Source organism: Crassostrea angulata, chromosome 6 (genome assembly GCF_025612915.1).
Source record: "Crassostrea angulata isolate pt1a10 chromosome 6, ASM2561291v2, whole genome shotgun sequence".
NCBI lineage: Eukaryota > Metazoa > Mollusca > Bivalvia > Ostreida > Ostreidae > Magallana > Magallana angulata.
The window spans coordinates 51,603-64,259 of record NC_069116.1 but is presented as its reverse complement, the minus strand read 5'-3'; the positions used below and the strand labels follow the sequence as shown (position 1 = coordinate 64,259).

The 12,657-nt window shown below is 35.7% G+C and overlaps 1 protein-coding gene across 2 annotated transcripts in view; it reads left to right on the top strand.

Annotated features, from left to right (window-relative positions):
- Positions 1 to 236: 236 nt before the first annotated feature.
- Positions 237 to 12,657, top strand: part of LOC128187830 (nucleoredoxin-like) — a 28,633-nt gene continuing 16,212 nt past the window's right edge. Inside the window, exons 1-4 of one of the 2 annotated variants that reach the window (XM_052858456.1) lie at positions 237 to 650; positions 1,493 to 1,747; positions 4,935 to 5,139; positions 5,324 to 5,412. In XM_052858456.1, coding sequence (XP_052714416.1) covers positions 345 to 650; positions 1,493 to 1,747; positions 4,935 to 5,139; positions 5,324 to 5,412 — 855 coding nt within the window. In that variant the 5' untranslated portion in view covers positions 237 to 344. The remainder of the gene's footprint in view (positions 651 to 1,492; positions 1,748 to 4,934; positions 5,140 to 5,323; positions 5,413 to 12,657) is intronic. The other variant, XM_052858455.1, reaches the window with a different exon arrangement.

Genomic DNA, 12,657 nt, shown 5'->3' with positions numbered 1-12,657 from the left:
TTTTCAAGAATGGACTCGAATAATCTTGGAGTATTCTCATTCTTGTGAATGAATATGATCAGTACCGTCCTATTGGCCCAAATAGACACGTTATGATTTATCTTTAATTCGATAATTTTAGAAGGAGGATATTGCCCCCTAAAAATCTGCTAATGTACCCACCGGGCTTGATGGGGTATCATAAACAGCTTTGAGTTTTCTCAGAAACTTCGCCTGCCGATCGTTTGAAATTCCCGCGGTCTGCTTGTTACATGTCAATTCCATCGGCGAACAGGGAAATCTAATTTTAGAACAAAGCACATTATATTCTGACACGGCATATCAAGGAGTCTGTGAATGTCGGCATGGCCAAGAAGTTGGAGTCGTTACTGGGGGCCCATATACTCCGTCAGGCCGGGGATAGCCTGGAGCAGGTGCCCGTGGGGTCGCTCTGTGGGGCGGGGCGCGTGGTGGGCCTTTATTTCTCGGCACACTGGTGTCCTCCGTGCAGGAACTTTACCCCGCTGTTGATCGATTTTTATAAAAACCGGAAAAAATGTGGCGACAATTTGGAGATAGTGTTTGTCAGCTGGGACAAAGATGAGGCCAGTTTCAAGGAATATTTCTCCTCCATGCCATGGACGGCAGTGCCATTTGATCCAAAGAAAAAGGTAAGGCGGATCAAACAATTGTGGTGCCATGTTTATGTGATGCAGTGTACTGTCAGATGGACGGAGTGAGGGGTTTAAAGAAACAATGTGGAGTGTTCATTTTATCATATATTTTATAACAAAAGACATGAAGCTGGCGTCAGATTTGTTTTGCACAGATGATGTGATGTTGGTTAACTTATCACAGCCTCTCATTTATTCATATTTACATTGATCTGAAAAGATGTTTTAAAAATCGTTCATCCCGTAATCAGATTTGCAAACCTTGCAGAGCTCTGCACAAATCTTTAGTGGAGATAAATCTACATTTAAACTACCATTGAAGAATTCAATCAAAGGTAGGATCAGAATTCTTGTTGAAATAGAATCCCCCATAACATCGTTTAATCTTTGAGCAACTGTTGCCTTGTGCAAGTTCAGAGCATTCTATGAGGGTTTTTTGTCAAGAATTTAAATAGGTTTTTAATAAGATATTATGAGAGAGAGAGAGAGAGAGAGAGAGAGAGAGAGAGAGAGAGAGAGAGAGAGAGCTTAATCTCAGATAAACATTGAAATATTTTCATAATTATAATTTTGTGTTTAATTCATATACACTGGAAGTGGTCGTCCCCTCACAATGTCAGGGCCTTGTCCTGTGTCCACCCATGGCAGTGCCTTGTGGGTGCAGCTTATGGGAATATGGGCCGGCACCAGGAAATACAGGACCCTGACATTGTGAGGAGCTGACTAAAGCGATTACACAGTGTGTAGATTAACAATATGTCAATCAAGATGTGCCTTATTTTGTAGACATACCTAAAGCATGTAAGTGATTTTGTAATAAAATTGATTTTATTTCACAGGCTAAATTGACCAAAAAGTACCGAGTTCAGGGGATTCCAAAGTTAGTGTTAATTGATGGAGACACTGGAAAGCTTATAACCTGTGAAGGGTACTCCTGTGTGATAAATGATAAAGATGGACAGGAGTTTCCATGGAGACCCAAAAAGGTGCAGGAAGTGATTCAGGGGAAGCTACTGCGCAGTGACAGGACAGAGGTCGACGCCATGGAAAGTCTGAAGGGGAAAACCGTGTGTCTGTACTTCTCAGCTCACTGGGTAAGCTGTTCCTCTATTATGTGTACTAGTAACTCTGACAGCAGTCTATAACCTTATCCATTTAATGGCTCAAGTATGAGAAAAATCCTTTTCTTATTGTAAATATTTATGAACATGCATGTAATTACCTTTTTTTACCAGTCTTTAAAAAAAAAATGGTTATTTCTTACTGAAGCTGTTCCATCAAAATGGGGAAAGGAGGTTAAATATTATTTGCTACAAAAGAATGTGTGCCGTCAGTTTGCATTAGATTTCAGATATTTGTTGGAAAATGATGCAAAATTTCACTCAAATTGCATTTGTTTTTTAATGTATTTGCATTATGATAATCTACTGTTTAATCAGTATCTTTGAATTATCTCAACTAAAAGTAGAGGAAACTTTTAAATTCGGTGAATTTTTCAAACAGTGGGTTTTACTACCTTTACATATGTTTCAGCAGCAACACAATACATTGGGTCCCAGCGCCAGGCCTCTATTGCGCTGTACCCCCCAATAATGTGTTCCTTGCTCACTGCCCCAGATTTTGTGATTTATGTAGTGTAAGATATTATTTGACATGAGGCATTTCCATCAGCCTACTTTTTGGGCAATTTAGTTAAGTGTCAATTACAAAATGAAAATGCTTGGAATGGAATGAGCACACATTTAATTGGTAGTTTAGGTTACTGTTATATATCAGTCAGAATTCCCTAGGGACAGGGATTGTTTGGGGGGGGGGGGGGTTAGAGCGACACAGTCACTTTACATATGACTCCACCAAACCCTGACAGCCTGATGAAGGGCAGACCACTCCCTACCTCATCTCTGAAGTTTTGAAACATTTTAAAACAGCTCATTTAGTGCATGATGCATAACATACAAAACAGATGCTGTTTATCTTGTGCATCTCCAGTTTGGAAGACAATATATCTTCATCATTTAATAGGAAATTCTTTGCTTTCTCTTAATAAAATTAACATTGAAAACAACAACTGTTTCAAGCCATCTTTGAAGAAATGGCAGACCTCTTTGCTTGTGGCTGCCAGTCAGTGCAAACCAAAACATACAGTTACAGTTCTAAACTAATTTACCATCTGCAGGAATAAAAATACAGGTCTGCTTTAAATGTAAGAGCATTAGAGAGACATAAATGTCACAATCTGGGAGTCTTACATGTTAACCCTGTGTTAGTTAATTCCACAACTCTGTATATACTCTGTTTTTGCGACTGTATATATTTGTAAATTAAAAGATTAAATTATCAAAATGATCATCTATTTAAACATAACACATCTGATTCAGAATCCAAACTATATATAACCTGAGCACTTTTCCTGTCTGTAACATATTGTACAAGGTTTATTGTCGATGGTAAGTTCTGACTTACTAACTTCCCCCATAGAATCATGATACCTGTCTGTCTGTAAGTCTGCGAGTCTGACCTTCATGTCTGGTCCATACCGTCTATAAGACATATAGATATCAAAGCTCATGCTTTACTCTTGATTGTTGCCCTTGACTTGAGACGACACTAATCTGAGGTCATTGACCAAGGTCAATGTCACAACATCACAAATTTCGCATTATTTAGAAGTAACCATTCAGGGGGCATTTTTTCTTCTTAGAATGTTCTAGATTTATAACATACTGACAAAGTAACAGCCATTGTGGGGGGACAGACATGTTCTGATGTAACAGCCATTGTGGGGGGACAGACATGTTCTGATGTAACAGCCATTGTGGGGGGACAGACATGTTCTGATGTAACAGCCATTGTGGTGGGACAGACATGTTCTGATGTAACAGCCATTGTGGGGGGACAGACATGTTCTGATGTAACAGCCATTGTGGGGGGACAGACATGTTCTGATGTAACAGCCATTGTGGGGGGACAGACATGTTCTGATGTAACAGCCATTGTGGGGGGACAGACATGTTCTGATGTAACAGCCATTGTGGGGGGACAGACATGTTCTGATGTGTGAGTTCTGTGTGGATCTGACACAAGGTTACAGTTAGTGGGTGATCTACAATGTAAACACAGAATTACTGCCCTATGATCCAAGCGGGGAGTTAATGAGGGGCTAATGTCCATTGCTCTCTGGGTAATGATGGTGGTAGTTAAGAGGGAGAACCTTCAGGTCACAGAGAGGTGAAAAAATTATAACCAAGCAAAATATACTTACTGTATTTTTTGTCATATTCAATTCAATTCAATTTTATTGTCCTTGGGCTTTATAACTCATCGGAATACAAATTATAATACATATAAAATTATATATACAAATTTGCAATGTGCATGGTAGGTAAGTGGACATATTAAGACAGTATAATTCATGTACATATCTTAAAATATGAATGGACATGAATATATGATAAGTAGCTTAATCTGTAGTACATGTATTATTACAATGCTGCGCTCTCATTTTGAAAGCGCTAGACAAATATTTACCTAAATTATTGAGTTCCTTTGTATTGTTAACACTTAAAGTTTAACTAACTTAAAAACTCCTGTTTTTTTTGTAATAAAAACTCTTTATCATAAAAACTCTGCTACAGTCCATGAAGGACTTATATACTTATGTTATTATAAGAATATGATTGTTTACAAATGTAGGATTTATAAAGATTGCCTGCTGAATTTTTTAGCTCACCTGTGCCAAAGTGATCAAACTAATTTGAAAGAGTGAAATAGAATTGGGTGTGTTTAAAAATCTTCTTATTCATAATGATATAATGAGATAATTTATTAATAAATAGAACCAAAATGCCTGTTACCATCCAAACTTCAACATCAGCTTTATGATAAATGGTATATTTGAATTAGTCCCCCCCAACCCCCTAACTGCCCCTTGTGTCAAGTTTTTGCTGTTTTGCAGTGTCCCCCTTATCCTATCTTTTAGAACCATTTTATCAAGGGCTTAGATTTTGGGAGTTGTGTCGGCTTAGATTTTGGGAGTTGTGTCAAACAGCATTGTGACGTAGGCCTGTTTTATTCATTGCTGGCCATTCAGCCTTGGCTCTTTGAAATCAGCAAGATTTGTCTGGCTTTTGAACTAATACTAGCAATCGGTGTAATTATTTCGCTTAAAACCAGTGTAATTTTTTACTTTTTTGACCCAGGAAATAGATAGTTATGTCCTACTGAAAGTTTAAGGCCGTGTTAAAATAGTTCTATTCACTGATGGTGTCAGATGTTTTGCAGTGCCCCCCTTGTCGTGCCTTCACCCCGATGCTGGCCAAGTTATACAAAAAGCTTACAGAGGACAAGAAGAATGTGGAGGTTGTGTTCGTGTCCTCGGACCGCTCCGAGGAGTCGTTTGGTCAGTATCTTGACACCATGCCATGGCTGGCTGTTCCATTTGGAGACCCCAGGATTGACCAGATCAAGAACCTGTTTGCCATCGATGGTATACATATCTCTGTCACAAAGTTATTAAGATATCATCATGTTTGTTCAATTCCTCAGTTTATTAGTATCTTGTATTTTTATTACACATCTAACCTTGGTACTCGTCACCACTATGATGGATTTACACAACATGTAATGGCTGTTGTCATTTTCAGATTTTTTCACAAACACAATCATTGTAGGTATTCCTATGCTAGTTGTGCTTGATGATAAAGGAGATGTCATTACTCTGAATGGAAGAGGAGCAGCCATGTTGGATGAGGAGGGATTGGTGAGTTCAAACAGATCGGATGTTTTAACATGTCAACACAATGAGGAAACGGGTTAGATGGGAATTAGTGATTATCCCACCTGGAGTGGACAGAGTCTGGGGAGGGAGGGGGGGGGGGGCTCAGAGAAATTCTGCATGTTACCACCATTTACCTGATGTTTTAAAAATTTAATAGCAACATAGTAATGTCCAATTATTTAAGATGCATCATTGGAAGGATAATAACAATCTTGCAACATGCAAAATAGCATGGGGGAGAGAAAGAGAGAGAGAGAGAGAGAGAGAGAGAGAGAGAGAGAGGGCATTTATTCAATAAAGATTCAATTTAGATGGTGTAACTATCTTGATGTATTACTTGGATTTACTACATTATGTTCTTATGTCTGAACAAGACAACCATCAGGATTAATTAAAAAAAAAAAATTAATGCAAATACACGATTGTTAAGTCAGCTTCAATTTTCTGTTTGTAAAAGTTACAATAGTGAATTACAGTATTGACTAATTGTTTTATGCATACCTTATGACTCAGTCTTTTATCAGTATTAACCTGTGATCTCCCATATCTCTCTCCACAAACCATAATGTTTTTGTTGTTTATTTTAATTTCTGTCATTCATGATGAAGAGATAACAAATGCTGTCACTGTAACAAATACCCCCCCCCCCCCCCCCCCCAAAAAAAAATGTAAAATAGTTACTGCCAGCATCTGTAACCCACACATTTCTAATGTTAATCCTTGATAATGATGGATACAAGATTTATTTGTTTCTTCTTTCTGTTTGGGGGGGGGGGGGGATTCGGGGGATGATGGTTTAGTTGGAGGGTTATAGTTTTATAGCTGATAGCATTGTGTGAAGTGAGCTATTGCGTTACTGTAATAAACATCATCTCAGGAAAGGCTGTATTATAGATTTATCATCTGTCAGATCGCTCAGATGTGATAACAGAATTCTCTGCTGAAGAAGAAACATATGCACAGATTGATTTTGACATATCACTTCACGTTTGAAGAATTCTGTATGGAACGCCTGGACTGTCTTATTATGGCAAAAATAAATTCGTTATCTGCTTACATCGTTATGTGGTGTGCTTTTATCATTACGTGATGTGCTTAAATCATTATACGGTGTGCTTATATTATTATGTGGTGTGTTTTTATCGTTATGTAGTGTGCCTCTATCATTATGTAGTGTGCTTATATCATTATGCGTTGTGATTTAATCATTATGCAGTGTGCTTTTATTATTATGCAGTGTGCATATATTATTACGTGTTGTGCTTTTATCGTAATGTAGTGTATTTATATCATTATGTAGTGTGCTTATTCCTTTATGTGGTGTGCTATTGTCATATTTTGGTGTGACTATATCATCATGTGGTGTGCTTACATGTATGTCATTTTGTGGTGCACTTTCGTCATTGTGGGGTGTACATTTGGCATTATTTGCTGTGCTTTGATTATTACATATAGTGCATCTATTTTTGCGTATATGATGTACGTTTTGCATTATTTGAAAATAAAGATTAGTAGTCTTTGGAAATTAGACATGGAAACTATTCTAGAAAAACTCGGATTGGGCTCTTTAACAAGAAAGTTTCAAGAAGAAAAGGTAACACCTGATATTGTATCAAAACTCTCAAAAGTTGAAATGCAAATTTTAGGAGTTGCTGATAGATCAGCCATGATGAAATTGAGAGTGGCTTGTATTCACCATGGAAGCTTTTGATACAAAGAAATTCTGGGTACTTGATACCAGAAGATGTGTTGGACTTTTTGCTGGAATCTAAGTTCAAAATCATTGAAATTTCTCAAATGTTAAATGTGTCAGAGAGCACAATATACAGAAGGATGAGACGATGCAATCTTTCTGTATCAAAATATAACGATATATTAGATCATGAGCTGGATCAAATAGTTTCTGAAATTGCTACAGAGTTCCCGAAATGTGGAGAAACAATGGTCAGAGAAATTCTTCGGCAAAAAGGTGTCCAGGTGAGAGAAATTCCTCATTTTTCAATATTTAAATTTGCAAATATGCTTTTTGATATGAATCTAACACGGAAAAAAAGTTCACTATTTTATATTTACATTTTGCAAATGTTTCCTTACACGAACCAATGACATTTTAACATGATTTCGCTACCTTCAAAGCCCGAATGAATCAACAAAGAAAGCTTTTGTATTAAACAAAATCCACTTATATATATATTAATGTTTACATTTTCAACTGTCTTTGTCTGTGATAACATTACGAATCAATTTTGAACCCCAAAACCCAATAACTTCACAAAACATGAGTGACACAAATGGGCGTGTCTTATAGCATAATCGAAAAACGGTATTGTAATACATAGCATGTGCTACATAAAAAATAGTGGTTTTAAAATAATGTTGTTTTAAAGTGTACAAATTGGAAATAATATAAATATAAGTAATACGGAATCATTCTTTGAATATTATGAGGTGATAATTTCGGTCGGAGCGTAGTCAAATCCATCATAAAGCCCTGGGCTTTATTGGATTTGACCACGCCCCGACCGAAATTATCACCTCATAATACTCAAAGAATGATTCCTTATTCCTTGAATAATTGTACGACATGATCTGGAACAGCTGTACATACCAATTCTTTTAATCTTCGAATTCTGTTTCATATCATGTTAAACAATTGGATGTTTTTAAAACAGGTAACAAGAGCAAGACTGCGAGAGAGCTTACATAGAACAAATGGGGATAACATAAAAAGCAGGATAAAAGGAAGATTACAAATAAGAGTTTACAATGTCGAAGGTGTCAATCATCTTTGGCATATAGATACAAACCACAAATTGATCAGATGGAATTTCATAATCGTTGGTGGTATCGATGGCTTCAGTAGGTTTGTCACATTCCTTAACTGTACAGACAACAATAAGTCTGAAACAATTTTCAGTTGTTTCCAAAGTGCTATTCGAAGCTATGGCTTGCCTTTAAGAGTTCGCTCTGATAAAGGACTTGAGAACAAAGCTGTCGCTGAATATATGGTCAGAACTCGAGGACCAAACAGAAGAAGCATGATAACTGGAAAAAGTGTCCACAACCAAAGAATTGAGAGGCTGTGGAGGGATGTGTATGAAGGAGTTCTCTGCTACTACTATGAACTTTTTTACTATATGGAAGACGTACAACTGCTTGATATTTTGAATGACATACATATGTTTTGTTTACATTATGTGTATCTGAAAAAGATAGACGAAAAGCTTCAAATATGGAAAGAAGCATGGGCTAATCATAGATTACGCACTGTTAAGACCTCGCCATTGCATTTGTTTGCAGCCGGCATTATCAATAATCCAATTGATGTTTTAGATTTAGATTGGGAACAGTATGGTATTGAAGATAATACTGATGTTCAATATCTTCACAATGTTAATCCCAGGCCTGTGTTTGATCCGCCTTCATATGCAGTAACAAATGACACTCTACAAGAATTGCAACAACATTGTCCATTTAATTGGCATTCTGCTAACTATGGAATTGATATTTTCCAAAAGGCTGTGGAAATTGTCGAAAGAAACAACAGCTTAACAATATGATATACAATGTAAATTCACTTGCCACTGTCTGCAAGACTAGTGTATCTTTTTTCCTAATCTGCTTGGCCCATTGACTAAGAATGACCAGATTTTTATCATGACAAAAAAGGGCTATTTAGTTACCATTCATGACTCTACTACAATGACTCTTCATGATGGTCAATAAAATTAGTAAGATGAACAAAGATTTGAGATTTGTTTTTATTATACTGCTTTTTGATAGAAAAAAATGTCATTCCTTCTTGGTTTGAAAAAATAAACATAGGTAATCAAACTTTACATAGCTCACCGAGATGAAGGGTCACCTTTATGAGATCGCCTTTATTATATCATACGAAAATGTATAATGTCATCATACAATATGATATTTTATTATGTGATACTCTTCTGTATCACGTATATTGTATCAGATGATTTTTATTGTTTGGTATCAAACGATAGAATTTAAAATACATTGCATTATATTATATACTTGTAAAATATCAAACAATCTGATACAATCATATAATAACAGATCATATTATACAGTTTCATAATGATAAAATACAAAACTGAATCATATTATACCAAAAAGTTATGTTATATGATAAAATATTCATAATATGATTAAATACCATTGTGTGTGCACACATATATATATATATATATATATATATATATATATATATATATATATATATATATATATATATATATATATATATATATATATATATATATATATATATATATATATATATATATATATATATATATATATAAGAGAGAAATAAACAGCAATTTAAAATGTTCACCGGATACGAAGTTGGTTGGTCACGTGATCAAATCCTGTGAAGCCTGACATATTCTAATATGATATTTTAAGTCTATAAAGTATTTAAGTAGGTTAAGATGTACCATCCATGCAAGTTTGGTGAAGGTAGGACAAGTAATGACTTAGATATAGGAGCTGCACCAAAAACATTAAACAACGTAGTCAGGTGTGTAGCATAAGCTCCCCCCAACACCCCCCCCCCCCCACACTTCGTCTTGGTGAGCTAAAAATCAGAAATGTACAGGAAACAATTTGACAAACATGTCATCAGTACAAAACTTTAAGATATTTAACTTTTTGCTGATATTCCTTTAACAAAATATACATTTACCACACAAACTTTCATTTAAGTCAATGTTTAGAAATCCTGATAAAGTTTCTATTCAAAACAAGAAGTTCATGAGCAAACTTACGAGACAGTTCATACAAATCTTAAAGTATATCTATTCAAAACAAGAATTCCAAGAACCAACTTTAACATGACACAGTCCAAGGACCAACTTAACATGACACAGTCCAATGACATACTTAACATGACACAGTCCAAGGACCAACTTAACATGACAAGAGTTCATACAAATATTAAAGTTTCTATTTGAAACAAAAAGTCAGAGGACCAACTTTATCATGACAGAGTTCAAAACAGATATTAAAGTATCTATTCAAAACAAGAAGTCCAAGGACAAACTTAACATTACACAGTCCAAGGACCAACTTAACATGACAAGAGTTCATACAAATAGTAAAGTTTCTATTTGAAACAAAAAGTCCGAGGACCAACTTTATCATGACAGAGTTCATACAAATATTTAAGTTTCTATTCAAAACAAGAAGTCTAAGAACCAATTTTTACATGACACAGTCCAAGGACAAACTTTAACATGACACAGTTCATACAAATATTAATGTTTTTATTAAAATTAAAACTGTAAAAATGGGCTTGGGGTGGGGTTCAAGAATCTGAGGAATCTCAACTTATCTATACCTTAGCGGCAGGGATCAAAATTGCAAAATTTTGGTAATTTTAAAGAGACCTGCATGCCTTTAATAATCAAGCTTTTATAATATTCAGTTTCATTTTTTATGTGGAAGGCTATAAAACAAGTAATCTTTGAAAATGAACAAGATATCCGTGAACCAATGCTCACTAGTAATACCCCCGATCTGATGTGTATATGCAAAAAAAGAAAAGTCAACATTTAACAGAAAGTTGACTTATGATAAAAAACTAATTCACTCCATATGGCATGCCTAAACAAACTTGAATGTCTTAATATTTCACGCATCTGCGATGAATACCGGAAGTTGCTGAGAAATCTTTGACAAAAATAAAATTTACCGGTGGGCTAAACGTATACACAAAGTCATCATTTAACAGGAAATTGATGTCCAATTGGTACAAAAATGAATTCCATCATATAACATGCCTTATCAAAGCCTGTGTTAAGGTTAAGCATCTGCAATGAAAAGTTGCTGTGTAATATTTGAGGAAAATTTGTTTGAAAATTTTGGCTTAAAATAAAAAATGTTGTCATTTAACAGGAAGTTGATGTAAGATTGGTACAAAACTAGATCCCAACATATGGCATGCCTAAACAAATAGTGCGTTAAAATTTCAAGCCCCTGCAATGAATAGTTGCTGAGAAAAATGCAACCGAAATTTCTGTTATAGACAGACTGAAGGACAAACAGACAGACAGACACACAAGGGTAAAACAGTATACCCCCTCTCCTACAGAGAGTGTGTATAAAAAGTTGCCATGGACAGGCGGACAACATTGCGTGGTCTGAAAAGCTCACTTAATCATTGTAAACCAAAGTACGAATTGCAAAACGCAAAGTCAAAAAAGTTGAACAGTGCATCTTCTGTTGGCTCCTCATTTACAGGTATGGTTAATTGCATTTTGTTGATGCATGTATTTCCTGTTGGCAGGAATGATTGTCTTTCGACAAATTCCATTGTTGGCTGAATCTGGTAACCAAGTGGTGGTTCCTCTTCTGATCCAGTGCAAAACCGAAGAATTTTTGCAAGAGTAACATCCCCACGTCTACCACCTAAAAAACAAGAACATGGGTTTTGTTATTTACAAAATTCTAATAAAATGAAATTTATTTCCAACTGGAAAGCAGTTAAATAACTGTAAATAACTGCACCATACAACAATAACTAGTATGATAAAGATAACACCATACAGTGCTAATGACTACAGACGCAAGACAACTTTAGATGAGAAAAGCTGCTTTAAGGCTACAGCTCAGTAGAGCAAAACAAAGTAGATATTATTGAAATAGTGAACATCTCAAATGGTCCCACTCAAATACATAATGTAATAGAGAAAAGGATGATAAGACTTGAAGAGAATTTTGATTTTTTTCTATAAATCCCTATGTAAAATACAAACCCCCATTGTGGCCCCACCCTACCCCTGGGGGTCACAATTTGAACAAACTTGAATCTACACTTGGGTACATGATGATGCTTCCATACAAGTTTCAGCTTTTTTGCATATAATTCTGCCATGACCTTAACCTTAGACCTAGAAACATGGTTTAAGGTAATTGCACATCCTCTACCCAAAGGCTTTCTGTGGATGAAGTATAAGTAAGATTTGGCCAAGGGGAGAGATGATATGCTCCCAACAAGAGATCTCTGATGGATGGAAGGGCGAAGTGATCACTGTAGGGTGCCTACAGACCTGGGACCTAATAACTTACCTTAAAGGCAGTTGAAGTTCAACATTAAAGAGATCACAAGCTTGTCTTTTAAAAAGATTGGTAAGCTAGTGCTGTAGCCATAATAAAACACAAAAGAAGACTTCTAAACCATTGGTTTAATTTTTTGAATCGATTAAA